The sequence below is a fragment of the Meles meles genome, chromosome 1, assembly GCF_922984935.1.
Source record: "Meles meles chromosome 1, mMelMel3.1 paternal haplotype, whole genome shotgun sequence".
Taxonomy (NCBI): domain Eukaryota; kingdom Metazoa; phylum Chordata; class Mammalia; order Carnivora; family Mustelidae; genus Meles; species Meles meles.
Window position 1 is genome coordinate 185832960 of NC_060066.1, and position 16042 is coordinate 185849001.

General features: G+C 39.7%; 1 protein-coding gene across 4 annotated transcripts in view; it reads right to left on the bottom strand.

Annotated features, from left to right (window-relative positions):
- Positions 1-16042, bottom strand: part of ZMPSTE24 (zinc metallopeptidase STE24) — a 46167-nt gene that overhangs the window by 26605 nt on the left and 3520 nt on the right. For all 4 annotated transcript variants that reach the window (XM_045978583.1, XM_045978580.1, XM_045978573.1 and 1 more), the window contains exons 2-6: positions 14300-14446; positions 5808-5894; positions 2994-3110; positions 2072-2224; positions 628-769 (exon numbers count right to left, since the gene is read on the bottom strand). In XM_045978583.1, coding sequence (XP_045834539.1) covers positions 628-769; positions 2072-2224; positions 2994-3110; positions 5808-5894; positions 14300-14395 — 595 coding nt within the window. In that variant the 5' untranslated portion in view covers positions 14396-14446. The remainder of the gene's footprint in view (positions 1-627; positions 770-2071; positions 2225-2993; positions 3111-5807; positions 5895-14299; positions 14447-16042) is intronic.

Genomic DNA, 16042 nt, shown 5'->3' on the forward strand with positions numbered 1-16042 from the left:
TGCTAAGTGGCAGAGGCAGAACCAGTCTCACGCATTTACATGGATTTTAATTTATGGATTCTGAAAGTCATGGTATCATACAATGGTTTTACTCTACATCTTTTTGGGCTTGAGACTTTAGTAGTCTTATGTAAGCTAACATATAGCTTAACTCTCAAAAGCATTTATCATAAAAGCAGAGAATAACTGATCTGAAGTCCGATGGTACTACACTTTTGGTAATGTGCAAGTGAAATCAGACGCCTCCAGAACACTGAAAGTTTTGTTGGATGAGACAAAGGCAGTAACATTGGTTTTCTTTATGAGCCCCCAAACTAGCGCTAAACGGAACTTGACTATGCAAAAGACCAGCTCAATTACCTGAGGGAGGCAGGCAAGTAATGTTAAGTTCATAAATCAGTCTAATATACAAGATATAAGAAGGAGTGAAGAAGGCCTTGGCCAAACAACACTGTAAAGCCAACCAAACACAGCTGTAGGTCAGAGGAGGATTGGTAATAGGCTACAAATTTCTATCCCTGGAGTATGTCACCAATTCCTAGAAATCTGGCTTTTTAAAGCCCAAATATAAAACCCTAACAAATCAAATCATGTGAATAAAAATTCCTTACCCCCAGGTAGCCTTACCTTCAACAACATACACCTTAGTCAAAGGGAAGTCAATACTCTTTGCCATTACTTCAATTTCTTGTTTAAGCTTTCCCTCAGGCAGAGGTGTGAATTTGTCAAATAAAGGGGCAATATAATCAGCATAAATTGTGACAAGCACCTGAAAAATAAATGTCAGAACCTATGAATATGTTCTTAAAGAAAAACTGCTATTTATATAGATTATAGTAAAACAACTATGTGATCCAGCCTTGAGAACTTGGATCTTTTCTTATTTGCTCTGGTATTCCCAGCCCCAAATAATACCAGATAGCAAGTGCTCAAAATCTGTTTGTTAAATCAAATCAAAATGAGTAGTCTAATGTGGTAATAACTCAAAAGTCAAATGGTCCATTCAAAACTATCTTGGGAATTTCTGACACTTCATAAGCCCATCATAACTTAGAATTCTGCCTTTGAGAGTAATCATGAGAGACCTGCAGTCTTTGCTAGAAAATAATTACTAGAGCTTGACTGTGTGTGTTATTTGGTTGGTCTGCTAAAATTAATTACCTGCAGTGCACAACTATCCATTGTATTTGAAGCGGCACTTCCTTAAGCATTTCTGGAGCATTTCCTCTGTTCTCTTTCCTCTTACTTCATTTGCCATACACAGATGTATATAAATCCAACTAGCACCTGTTTTCAGAGCTTGATCCCACCAGTGGACAGTGAAGCAGAGAGTATCACGGCAATTCAGACTAAAGTAAACCCCATCATCCGGAGCTGAAAAGCTAACAGATGCTATTTTCTGGAGGCTCTGAACAGACTGTTTTCATTGTGTCGTACTGTGTGTTGTGAAGTGATTTACAATATGGGAGAGAAGCAGCAAAGATGTGAGAAAGGGAAGATGGGGAGTGAGGGGACAAGGGAGAGAGAAGGGAGAGAGGGAAGGAGAGAAAAGAGAAGGGAAGGGAGGAGGAAGAGAGAAGGGAACAGAGAAGAAGGGATAAAGAAGGGAGAAAGGAGGAGAGGAAAGGTAGGGGCAAGAGGGCAGAAAAAAAATCAGGTAAGTTTATAGTTTCTTTTTCTCATCCCTCTTAAATCTAGTCTCTCTTCAAAACATCCACAATGTTTAGGCACGGGAGCTCAGTAAAGAGTCATTACATGATCAAACTCAGTCATCCATTCTAGTGACAACTCACAAATGCACAGCTCAAAACTGCCTGACAACTGGACCATGAACAATAACTAACAATCAGCTTCTAGGATCTGAGTCAGCCTAAGAAGAAGAAAATCCATGGTCAGAGTCAGCTCTCCTAGTTCTATACCCAAAAGCAGAAACCAAGAGGGAAATTTATATGACCACTTATTTATATTTCATTTGCTTCCTAGGAACTGTTCGCATGCTAATGAAGATTAAATCAGAGTTATCTCGCCAAGGAAATTTTGTAGAAGAAAACAAAACAAAGATTTTACTCACCAGAGAAACAACTAATGTGAACAGCCAGGCATATATAAAAAAATAGTCGCCCCCAATTTTAATAATGTAAAGTAGAAGTGAAGACACGGGCAATAAAATGCACTGAGTCACAATAAATTTCTTGACTGCATCTTTCATGAAGAATCCCAAAGTCTGAAAAAAGAAAAGATCACAAGAAACTGAGAAAAGAAAACCTGAAAAATAAAAAGTGTATGCAAAGGATACATTATTAAAGCAATTTTAAAAGTTAAAAGGTAGTGAGTCTATATAATATGACACTAGGGGTAGCCTAAGACCATAAGTAAATGTCTGTCATCAGAGTTGGGTTTTGGAAGGGAGAAGGAGAGGGGGATGGGTGTTGGGTATTAAGGAGGGCACATATTGCATGGAGCAATGGGTGTGGTGCATAAACAGTGAATCTTGGAACACTTAAAAAAATAATAAAATTAAGATATTAAAAAAAAAAAAGCAAGTGTCTGGCATTTTATAGTTCAAAATACACCATTTCAAAATACACCATTTCAAAGTTAGCAGAAAAACACCAGACTTTAGTATTAGAAGAGCTTATTGCAAGACTTCAAGCTATCATCTTTACCATATTTGCAGTTCCCTTTCCCTCAGTTAATTCTTGCTCCAAAATAGCAAATTATGGGGGCACCTGGGTGGCTCTTGATTTCAGCTCAGGTTATAATCTCAGGGTCATGGGATGGAGTCCCGAGTCAGAATCTGCACTCAGTGATGGGTCTGCTTGGGATTCTCTCTCCCTCCCTCTTCCTCTGCCCCTCCCCCTGCTCTCTTAAATAAATAAATAAATCCTTAAAAAAATAAAATAGCAAATTATGTTTCAATTATTACCAGGAGAGGGGAAAATGCACAAAACGTCTTTATGTTTAAAAGAGAACATATGTGTTCTCTAATTTACCTGCTGATTGAAACCATGTTTTTCTTCTATCACAAAGGTATTATAAAGACTCCATGGCAAACCAGTCAATGCACTGAAAAGTGTAGCCAACAGGAGAAACACCAGGGACTGAGTGATCTAAACACAAGAAGAAATAAATGGCAGTTTTTATAGTGTAATACTAATTCATTCTTCAAATGAATGATTAGTGAACAAATGAAAAATACTTTTCAAGCCATGTGCTTGATTCTATGGGTAATACAAGGTCTGACAACATCATCTCTATTCTCCAAGTTGACCTGTGAGAGAAGGAAGCAATAAAACAATGTCTCTTTTATTATACAGGCACTATGTGAAAGTTACCTAAAGCTACACAGACAAAGAACTAAAAAATGAGAGACAACCACATACACTGGTGAATTCAAGCAAGGCTTACTAGGAGGCTAAGAAGACTCGGGATGCCACTGTGAAGAAAGAGGTAAATTAATGGGACAGGAAGACAAGGAAAGGAGGAGAAATGTTTTCCAATTTGTGAAATAAGCACCCTCGAAGAGGAAGAGGACACAATGACAGGCTTTGGGACAAGGCTGGGATAAGGCAGAAAAATTTATCCCAGAGCATCAAAAAAAAGCTGGACTGGGACAGGTGGGGTGGGGTGTCCTAAAGTTTTCACAAGAAGCCAAAGACCAATAGAGAAAATTACCATCAAGAACTACTTCAAGTGCCTTCACAATAGATCCTCAGGAAATCAAAAGCCAAGAACTGCATTTCTCTTTCCAAACTTTTCCTAGGATAGTAGAGGAAATGGGCTACTTAGTATGAAGGGAGCTGGGGGAGGGAGAAAGAGGGATGAGGCAAATAGAATCCTTGCTCTCTCCCTCTCACCAGATGGTGTAAAATGAAATTCTTTTAAGGTAAATGTGAGTATACTACATACCACCAAAACACATTTGATTTGGTAACAAAGTGCAGCCAATATAAGTTTCTAACCAGAGGAAGAAGGGAGAGGGGATGAGAAAGGAAGATTTGTCTGGCTATAACATGCAGGGTGGTTTATTTTACCTTGTGGTTTATTTCAGCACTGTTCCCAAACAGGAAATGGGGGAAAAAATTTAAAAAGAGATTCTAGGACCTTCCTCAAAACTACTGAATCAGAATCCCATCCTCCAAAAATGCAATCATTATGACTTTGTGAATACTTGTTTTCTCATATAACATTTCATAAAAATTTTCCATATTAATATATAGCTATTTCTTCCTTATTAACAGCTCTAGAGTATTCCATTGTGTAAGTGGACACCTAGGCCACTTCCATGACAGCAGTCATTCCAATGCTACACTGAACGCTTTATACATGCGTCTGTGCATTCATTCTTCATGAACTCAAAAAATGTAATGTCTGGTATCAAACTTTTTGAAGGCACTGGTGACACAGCAGTAAAGAAAATATATAGGGTCTCTGTCCCCTTAGAGCTTAAAATTCTTAATAAAAAATAAATAAACAAGGCATATACGTATAAGTAAAAAAAATAAGGTAACTGCAGAGAGTGTTGAGTACTTCTATATAGAAAATAACGTGATGTGTGTCACTGAAGAGTGACAGCAGAATTGTTACTCTAGATGGAGTGGTCAGGGAGGGCCTCTCTGAGAAAGACACATTTAAGAAGAGAAATGCATAAGGAGTCAGTCATGATGTTTACATGAAACCACCTTAAATAATTTCTGGAACAATCGGGCACCTGGCTGGCTCTATCAGTAGAGCATCTGACTCCTGATCTAGGGGTTGTGAGTACGAGTCCCACACTGGGGGTAGAGATTACTTTAAAAAAATAAAATCTTTACAAATTTCTGAAAACAGGGCAGAGAATATGTAAGTAAACCACAATGCCACACAGAGCAGACCAGGACAAGAGTCAATGAAGATATAGAGATATCCCAGGAAGAAGAGTACTTCAAAGGATTTGGCTGCTTTAGAAAAAGGTATATGGAAACGGGACACAGGATGAGTTGAATTAAACCCAAGATAACTTATATATGTAGAAAAGAGCCATCGTTTAAAGTAAATAATTAGGAAAGAGGGAAGAGACTTGGCAATTTCCAAGAAAAAGTTGGGAGACAGTGTCCTATCATCCACCACAGGTGTGGAGTCTCACACTTAATGCTTTGCCCAGTAAATGGAGCTTCTGTAAGACTGGATAGTCAGCTCAACCGGCTCCATGGAGATTCTGAAGTTACACTCTCTGTCCTTGTATGAAATTATCTCTAAGTGATTATGGTACAGAGTATCTGCTTAGTGGGTTTAACAAAATTCAGGCTTCTCCTTTCACCGCAAGGAGTTGTCCCTGAGAAATGGCCACCTAACCAGAGACCACCATTTCCCAGTTCCCTTCCATCTGAGACTAAATGACTGGTTCGCCAACAAAATGTGAATGCAAAGGATACTTCAGAGACAAGGGAGTTAAGAAGAGGATGTACTTTCCCCACGCCCTCATTCCATCTGCCTGCTGGATGCAGAGAACTGTGGGGCAATCCAGGGATTGCAGGGCCATCAGATGAAGAGACCAGGTCCCTGGCTTCCCACGTAGAAGAATGTCACCTGCTGACCAAAAAATACTCACACTAGGCTATTATGTGATTGAGAAATAAACTATTGAGATAAGCCACTGGAATTCTGGAGTTTGCTACAATAAGCAGCATTACCCTAACAGAGTATATGTGGACACGGACTGTACAAACAGAGAAGCAAGCCTAAAGTCAGAGCCAAAAAATTAACTTTCACATAAAGCTGGCCAAGCAAAAAGACTCTAAAAAAATATATGCTAATGCATCACATACCTCATATTCTGGTCCAAAGCCAGCATAGCCACAGAACCGTCCAGAAAGTCTCCAGAGATAAGGAATTCCTCCAAAAAGAAGAATAAGCTATAAAACAAGACATACTTCGGTTACATTTGAACAGAATAGAAACTATGAGATGAGAGCATTTTATAAAGAAAATAAGGATGAAATAATTATCTCTACAGAAAAAAGAGATCTATCTTATTTAGGATAAACTATGCATTTATATGAATACAAACCAACAGAGATACTACGTTTAGACCTGTAATGATTTTTGCCTGTACATTTTATTTAATTTTTTTTTAAGACTTATTTATAGGGGCATCTAGGTGGCTGAGTCATTAAGCGTCTGCCTTCGGCTCAGGTCACGATCTCAGGGTTCTGGGATCAAGTCCCAAGCCCAGTTCCCTGCTCAGCAGGGAGCCTGCTTCTCTCTCTCCCTCTGCCCCGCTTGTATTCCTTCTCTCTCAGTCTCTCTCTCTCTCTCTGTGTCAAATAAATAAAATCTTTGGGAAAAAAAAAAGATTTATTTATTTATTTGAGAGAGAGGGAGCATGAGTGTGTCGGGGGTGGGGTGCAGAGGAAGAAAAAGAATCTCAAGCAGATTCCCCAGTGAGCATGGAGCCGGACCTCATGACCTGAGATCAAGACCTGAGCTGAAACCAACAGTCGGACACCCAACCAGCTGTGCCACCCAGGTGCCCCTTGCCTGTACATTTTATATGGATAAATTATGGCATGTGAATTATATCTCTATAAAGCTGCAAGGAAAAAAAAAAACTTGCCAAAGACCACAACAAAGGCCTTCTGAATGAGGAAAGAGGATTAGAGAAAATGTAAGCATTTTTCCAGAATGCCACACCTGATGAGTAACATAAATGGGATATGAACCAGCCTATGTGGCTACGTAAGTGTCTTTTCCTTGAAAGGAAATAGTCCCCGTCAATCAGGACAAAGTATTCGTATCAGTGTAAGTGGACAGTCAGGTCCACTTACCAAACTGAGAGACAGAATGGGGTATCTGTGCTTTCCCCAGGTAATGAAAAGTGAATCCTGAGGTAGGAATCAGGAATTCATAGGAGGAGACCCCCTTTTTGGCACCACCCTTTGTCTTGGGCAGATAAGGTGAATAAAGACATTCACCAAATCACCATGTCATTTGGGGCGCCTGGGTGGCTCAGTGGGTTAAAGCCTCTGCCTTTGGCTCAGGTCATGATCCCAGGGTCCTGGGATCGAGCCCCACATCGGGCTCTCTGCTCAGTGGGAAGCCTGCTTCCTCCTCTCTTTCCCCCTGCCTGCCCCTCTGCCTACTTGTGATCTCTGTCAAGAAAATGAATCAAATATTAAAAAAAAAAATCACGTCATTCGAATGAGTGAGCTGGTCTTAAAATTTGAAAAGAATACATGCTTATAAAATACAACTTCCCCCACCAGATATTAAAGTTATGGAACTCAAAAGGAATCAATTTATTTTTCCTTTCTGTGGAGCCTCAGGAACACAACGATCAATCACACTCCATGGTTAGAAGCACAATTTTCTCACTGGTTCACACATGGTTCCTTGTGGTTTTTGAGGAGTTCTGGCACTTATTATATATCTCATGGGTAGGCGTCCAATGTACTTTCCATTTTTATGTATGTATCCATAAATACTATGGTGGTTTATATATGCTTTTTAAGACTATATATAAATGACATCATATTGTATTTATCATTCTACAACTTGCTTTTTATACTCTACAAATTTTTAGATCCAGGCATGGTGATCTGTAACTTTATTCAGTATATATACATTTTTTCTTTGTTTGTTTGTTTGTTTGACAGAGAGAGACAGAGCAAGAGAGGGAACACAAGCAGGACGAGCGGGAGAGAGAGAAGCGGGGTTCCCGCAGGGCAGGGAGCCTGATGTGGGGCTCGATCCCACATGACCTGAGCCGAAGGTAGACACTTAACAACTAAACCACCCAGGTGCCCCCTTTATTCAATATATTATCAGCCTGTTCTTTCTCTACAGTGTTTATACCAAATTACACTCTCATCAGCAGTACCTGATGGTTCCTGTTCCCCATAATCTCAAACATCTTTTAGATGTTTTCCTGTATGCTGGCTTGGTTTAATACAATGGGTCTTAAATATGGTCTCTGAGAAGCAGCAGCAGCATATATAAACCACCATAGTATTTATGGATACATACATACCTGGGAATGCGTCAGAAATGCAAATACTCAGGCTCTACCCCAGAACCACCGAATCAGAAAATGAAGTGGAGCCCAGCAGTCTCTAGGTAAAATGATATACACTGAAATCTGAAAATCATTGGTTTAATAAATTGCTGTCTTAAAGGCTTCCTTAACCCTATGTCTAGCTGTTTCCACTTTTCTTCACCCGACTCAATCTTGGATGTAAACCCTGTTTTCCCGAAAGACATGCTTTGGCACCACTGTATGGTATAAGCTCCACTTGTCGAACTAATTGACTTGAGATGGCACTTCTTTCATCCTATTCTCAAAACTAATAAATAATGCAAAGTTAAGGATTTATAAATCTCCTGGTGAAGGGTTGAAACACCTATTATTAAAAGTCCAGCTTTTAAGTATGCATCAAGGGTAGCTTTAATATGAACTGTACGTGCGTCTATGAATGCTTTTGGAAACTGCTATTGCAAGCCTTGTTCAGTATGCTTTGGGGAATGAAATATAAAGCCCAGTGAACAGGAAACTTTCTATTGATAATCTCACTGAGCATGCTGCTGCGGTTGTATCAGAACAAAACTAATGAACCCAACAAAAACAAGTCCAGTACCTTTTAAATACACGATTTCACTAGTCTTAAAAAGCAGGCACGGCATACAGTCATCTCTGCTTTCTAGAAGAGACAACTGAAACTCAGGGAGGTTAAAGTCACTGCTATGTACTGAGCACTGTACTAACTGCTTCATTTACATTGTCTCACTCATCTAGTCCTTGCCACAAATCATGTGAGACATGGTTTAAGATGGATCAACTTTTCATCTTTTTTTTTTTTTTTAAGATTTTATTTGACAGAGAAAGAGCACAAGCAGGGGAACAGCAGAGGGAGAGGGAAAAGCAGGCTCCCCACTGAACAAGGAGCCCAATGTGGGGTTCAATCCCAGGACCCTGCGATCATGAATAGAGCCAAAAGCAGATGCTTAACAGACTGAGCCACCCAGGTGCCCCTCACCTTCTCATGTTAAAGAGGGAAAAAAATGAATTTCAAAAAGTCTAAGGTGCTCACTCAAAAATGTGCAGAAATTGGAGAAGCAACAATTTGAACTTTTCTACACTGCCCTCCTTGACTGCCAGCCATTCCACTTCCTGACGGGTCTTCACTGACATCTGTGAGGTATCAGGAAAAGTCTATCTCAGAAAGGCTGGCCATCCTCTCTGTGGGTGCTCTGTCACATTTGTGTGAACAGCGGCACCTGTAATTGGTCACAGAAGGCCTCTGCTTATATTCTCTCAGGCAGAAAAAAGGAGGCAAAAAAAAAAGTCTAAATTAATCTTTGCACTTGTTCTTTGTGACCAAAAGATAAAAACCTATTAATTTTAATCAATACAAAACAGGAATGAATGAACCTCCTTTCAAACAGAACAGGATTTCAAAGTAACACAAAATGCTTCCTGTCAAATGACAAATATAGCTATGAATTCCCCAAGAATAAATATAGCACTTTTTAGGATGTGGTCCCTGGAGTTTTAATAGTTTCTCCAGGGCGCCTGAGTGGCTTAGACGGTTAAGCATCCAACTCTTGGTTTCAGCTCAGCTCATGATCTCAGAGTTGTGGGCTCAGCAGGGAGTCAGCTTGAGGATTCTCTCCCTCTCTCTGCCCCTCCCACAGCTCTCTCTCTAAAATAAATAAATTTTAAAAGAAGAATGGTTTCTTCAATGTAATTTTAAAGACTCAGAAGAGCAAAGTTTGAAAACCAGTTCTCCCACTTATTAATGTCACTTGGCCAGTAAATGGACCAGCCATTTAATTTCTGAGTCTCTGCTTTCTCGTCCGTAAAAGGGGACTAACAATGCCTACACTTTCTACCTCCAAGCACTCTTGTAATATCAAACAAAACGATAAATATAAAAGCAATATATGAAGTGAAAATCACTACTACCCATACGATGGTGATGATGGTGACAATTACTGTCCCCAGCTTTAGCCCAGTACTAAACAAGTACTGCTTCTGGTTTGAGCCACAGAACACTATGAAGCTCTCATTCTATATGTGTTCTCCCTGCTTCTGTCCTCTCTTAGAACAAACTAAGCCATCCCCCTGCTCACCAACCAAGCTATTGCCCTTCTTTCCTGGAACTGTTTACTAGTGACAACCAAGAGGACTGACAAAATATTTTGTCTTTTTTTCTTATAATGCACCTGTGAGGGGTAAGACAAAGAATTTCACAGAATCAAACATTAGTGAGGAAAGAGGATGATGTCTAAATTTACCACCTCTACTTCCATGTCTCTCTAAAGGCTGATTATCTACTTGGACCCTAACAGAAGAAATGCTTCAGATAAATTAACCGAAGCCAAATATAATCCAAAATAAAGCTACCTTTCCTGGCTTGGTTGGAAAACATCAGGTTTCAATACCAATCTTCAATGTCTCAATAACTAAACCAGGCTTGTACTAGTAAAAATACAATTAAAAAATCAATATTGGGATGGGAAGGAGACAAACCATAAATGACTCTTAATCTCACAAAACAAACTGGGGGTTGCTGGGGGGAGGTGGGGTTGGGAGAGGGGGAGGGGGTTATGGACATTGGGGAGGGTATGTGCTATGGTGAGTGCTGTGAAGTGTGTAAACCTGGTGATTCACAGACCTGTACCCTTGGGGATAAAAATACATTATATGTTTATTAAAAAAAAAAAAAGAAATAAAGGATGAATACCCAACTTTTGTAGCAACATGGACGGGACTGGAAGTGATTATGCTGAGTGAAATAAGTCAAGCAGAGAGAGTCAAGTATCATATGGTTTCACTTATTTGAGCATAACAAATGACATGGAGGACATTGGGAGATGGAGAGGAGAAGGAAGTTGAGGGAAATTGGAAGGAGAGGCGAACCATAAGAAACTATGACTCTGAATACAACCTGAGGGTTTTGAAGGGATAGGGGTGGGAGGTTGGGGGAACCAGGTGGTGGGTAATAGGGAGGGCACGTATTGCATGGAGCACTGGGTGTTGTGCAAAAACAATGAATACTGTTACGCTGAAAATAAATAAATAAATAAAATTTTTTTAAAAAATCAATATTGGGGGAAAAAAATCAACACTGAAAAGATTAATAACTAGCAATTGCTATGTATGCCAAAAACCAAAGCAATTTTTTTTAGATCATTTACAAATTTTCCTAAAATACCAAGATTCAACTCAACTTCTTAACTCTTTGCTACTTTTCATCACCCTGAGGAAATGGGAAAGTCTTCTAATATTTGGTCCTAACCGTACTAGTTCATAACTGTCAGAAAATTTTATAACTAGCTAGATAATATTTTCATCACTTAACAAAGCCATGAACAGCTGGTTTCTTCTCTTTAACTGATGAAACAGTCGTGGTAGCCAATCTCATCTATTTTCAATAGGAGTCTTTCTCTTAGTGCTACTGGGAGATCTAAGAGAATTCTGGAGGGAAAGTGATGATAATCATGATCCTGATGATAAAAATAATAATACCCAACATTTACAGACCACTTACAATGATCAAGCACTGTTCTAATCATCTTACATATATTAACTCATTTAATCCTCTCAACAACACTATGAATGAGGAATTATTACCACACAATTTTTTTTTTAAGATTTTATTTATTTATTTGTCAGAGCGAGAGAGAGAGAGAGAGAGAGCACAAGCAGGGGGGAGTGGCAGGCAGAGGGAGAGGCAGGCTTCCCGCCAAGCATGGAACCTGACACAGGGACCTCAGTCTCATGACTGAGCTGAAGGCAGACCACCACGGGCCCCATTACCACACAAATTTAACAGATGAGAAAACTGAGGCACAGAAGTGGTGACTTGCTTGAGGTCCCATAGCTGGTACAACAGAACTGAGATTCAAACTCTGAATTCAGAGTCTGCGCTTAACCTCTGCACCATGTGTTTTCAATTATTCTCAGAGGTGGGAAACCAAGAACTGGCTTTTGGGAATGGAAAAAAATCTTACTCATTTTATTCATAAAGCACAAATATACACACATATAGTTCAGAAACAGATACACAATATATCTGTGGTATCAAAATTTCATGGATGGATGATTAAGAAAAAATGTCCTAGGGTACCTGGCTGGCTCAGCTGGTAGAGAGCATCCAACCCTCAATCTCAGGGTCGTGATTTTGTCAAGTCCGATGTTGGGCATGAAGCCTACTTAAAGAAAAAAAAAAAAGTCTAAAAATATACAGGGCCAGGGGCCAGAGTTGATCATGAAAAAAAAAACCGAGAACACTGCTCTACACTACAAAGCTTTTCTTCTTTTAGCATGGGGGAAAGACCGGCTCTGTTTTACTAAGTAAAAATGAACAGTCGCTCGTTTCACTCAATAAATATGGAATATATGCTAATTTTCTGCCAGGCACTAGGTACCAAAAGATTACAAAACCTTAAAGCATCCTTTCTTTAAGGAACTCCCAGCCTGTCAACTGAACAGGAAAATTCAATAATATGTGGTAAGTATTCTGATAGGAATAATGATAGAATGCTATCTTATTCAGTCCTGAGGGACAGGGGAAGTTTCAGACTGTTTCTTAGAAGAGATACATCTCAGCTGGAACCTAATGGGAAGAGTGGGGATTAATCAGCTTCTAGTGAGAGTGGCCCTAAAGATACTGGAAGATACCAGCATGTGAAAAGACTTAAAGTCACAGAAAACCAAGCTGGGTTTGAGATGGACAAAATAAAAAGATTAAGCTGAAGTAAGCAATGGCCAGGTCAAAAAGGACCTCAAAAATCCATACGAAGAAATAGGGCTTCACCCTGAAGGAAACAGTGATAGGTTTTATATAAGAGAATAAGATGATCAGGAAACTGTGCTTCAGAATTCCTTTGGCTGCAATGTGGAGGACAGTTAAGAGTTAAGACAGAGGCAAGAAGTGTCGCCCTTCTCAACGGGGAGTTGGCTTCTCCCTCTCCCTCTGTCCCCCCTGCCCCCTCGTGCTTCTGCACACTCTCTCTCTCAAATAAATAAAAATCTTTAAAAAAAAATTGCTAAAAAAAAAAAAAAAAGAGGCAGGAAGGGGATGCCTGGGTGGCTCAGTCAGTTAAGTGTCTGCCTTTGGCTCAGGTCCCGATCCTGGGGTCCTGGGATGGAGCCCTGGTTCAGGCTCCCTGCTCAGCGGGAAGTCTGCCGCTCCCCCTGCTTGTGCTCTCTCTCAAATAAATAAAATCTTACAAAAAAAAGAAAAGAAAAGAAAGAAACTATTCTGAGGGGCATCTGACAGGCTCAGTTGGTGATCAAGTGACACCTGATCTTGGGGTAGTGAGTTTGCGCCCCATGATGGGTGAAGAGCTTACTTAAACAAATAAATATTTTTTAAAAAAGAGAGACAGAAACAGGAGGAAGGGCTGCTACTTTAAAAAAAAGAGAAAAAAAAAGGGTGAGCCAGTTAAGCACCTGCCTTTGGCTTGGGTTATGATCCCAGGGTCCTGAGATCAAGCCTGGCACTGGGCTCCTTGCTCAGCAGGGAGCCTGCTTCTCCCTCTCCCTCTGCCTCTCTCCCTCAAATAAATAAACAAACTGAATCTTAGGGAAAAAAAAAAAAAAAAAAGGCAGCAGGAAGACAAGGAGGGACTGCTACAAGAATAACTTAACAAGGGATGCCTGGGTGGCTCAGCTTTTTGAGAAACTACCTTCTGCTCAGGTCATGATCCTGGAGCGCCAGGACTGAGTCCCACATCGGGCTCCCTGCTCAGTAGGGAGCCTACCTCTCCCTCGGCTGCTCCCCCTGCTTGTGCTCTCTGTCAAATAAATAAAATCTTTAAAAAAAGAAAAAGGATAACTTAACAATACGAGGTTGTTTTTCACAAGCCTGACCTATGACAGTTATCACACACCACAGTTTTTGGCTCCCTTACAATTACGTTTCAGCCTCTTTTGCTCTACACCCATTACTACTGATAACGAAGGTTAAGAAAGCATTCTGGGGGGTGCCTGGGTGGCTCAGTGGGTTAAGCCGCTGCCTTCGGCTCAGGTCATGATCTCAGGGTCCTGGGATCGAGTCCCGCATCTGGCTCTCTGCTCAGCAGGGAGCCTGCTTCCCTCTCTCTCTCTCTCTCTCTCTCTGCCTGCCTCTCTGTCTACTTGTGATCTGTGTCAAATAAATAAATAAAATCTTTAAAAAAAAAAAAAAAAAGAAAGCATTCTGGGATTTATAGATACAGTACCCTCTTTTGTGTCACAAAAATACAAGATGAAAACAAACATTACAAAGTATTAAACAATATGATAGATTGTCTCTCCAAGAAGTAAATTACTCACAGTGCCTTCAATCTCTGAATAGAGTCCCGACCAGAAGCTGAAAGTACTTTTATCCAGCTGATACAGTCGGGATTTCTCAAAGGTTTCTGAATCCATGATCTGTCCTAATTCCGGTGGTACATGAGTTGTTGTTTTATATATCCGTCTCTGAAATATTTTGAAGAAAACACTCTGAGAAGGTCAAATCAACTCATTTTTTATTACAGCAGCAGTCATTTATGATCAAATACTGAGTGGTTTATAGCATTTATTATCACTGAAGCCTACTGAATTTGCTTTATATACACAAAAATATTTCATTTAAACAAGTGCATTGACCACTAAAACAACTGATTCAGGAAAGTAAAAGTAGTACGAGAAGCTGAAGCCAGTTGACTAGGTAAAATTAAAATCAGGGTTGTCATTACACTTCAGTATGCATATGTGAACCAGAACGGTACAGGGCAAAGGGTTCCACTCACTCCAAGCAAAACATACCTCCTATATAATTTAGAAAACAAATTTATGGAAAGGAAAAGGAAGCAAATATGCCAGCCATAACTATTAACAGATATTGTAACTAGTTATTAAACATGGTCCTAGAAACCAAATTAAGGGAAATCTGAGGAATGACAAATAGAAACAGATCAGGTCTTCAAGAAAGACAAACTTTATAATTACACCAAATTCTGGACAGTAATTTCAGCCCATGGGACATAATACAGGGCACAGAAACTAAGCAATATAATGGACAGCATCTCCCGCAATGGTTTCATGACACATGGCTTCTCTATATATTATTGGGCACTCTACCAAACCCTCAATAAAAGGCATTAAATTAAAGCGTAACAGAGTAAAGGAGACATTAATGAAAAGTAGTTACTGTATTTGGGCTTATCATTAAAGTAAGACAGAAGTTCAATAACCCATTCCCAATTCCAACAGTATATACTGTGTGTTTACTTTATGCAAAGGATCTTCTTGGGCCCTCAAGATTGTGGACTATTGAATCAGCCAATCGTATCTGTGTCAGAGAATCTAGTGCTATACTCTTGGGCTAGGGGCACCTGGCTGGCTCAGCTGGTAGAGCATGTGACTCTTGATCCTGGGGTCCTGAGTTCCATCCTGATGTTGGGCACAGAGATCAATTTTAAAAAGACAAACAAAATGACTCAAAATATTATCTAAATATAAATAAATAAGGATTCTTGCCTAAAAGAAGAGATCAAGATACAGCTCTTGATGAACTAAAATTTCAATTTAAAGACTCACAGAGAATGTAATCCGAGAAGAAATTTGCAGAGGAAAATGGCTGTAATGCTCAAGAGAAAGAGTTCCAGCAGTTAAGAAGAGAAAGGCTCTCATAAAATAACCATCACGGTTGACACAATTCAATGACAACACAGAAGAGTGTAGGTAAAGGACATCAGCAGTGAGAGACTGCAATAAAGCAGACAAACTTAAAACCTCATTTAGAAGTTCAGATCTCTAATCCAGCGAGTTCATTATGATTATCTCCAGAAAATTATTAAGTAACATTCACTACCGGCTTTACAGTTCTAATCGCTTAAACCATGATAAAGACGTTTTAAGTAACACAAGAAAACACTGCTCTTTGGGCAAAACAACATACTGTTTCCATTTTTTTTTTTTTTTAAGAAAAAAAGTTCCGGAAAGGCTGTGAAATCTTTATATTTTCAGAAAATGGTTTCCTAACCCCGTGGTTGAGCATGGTTACACGAATGTCATGGGGAAGTTGTGGTT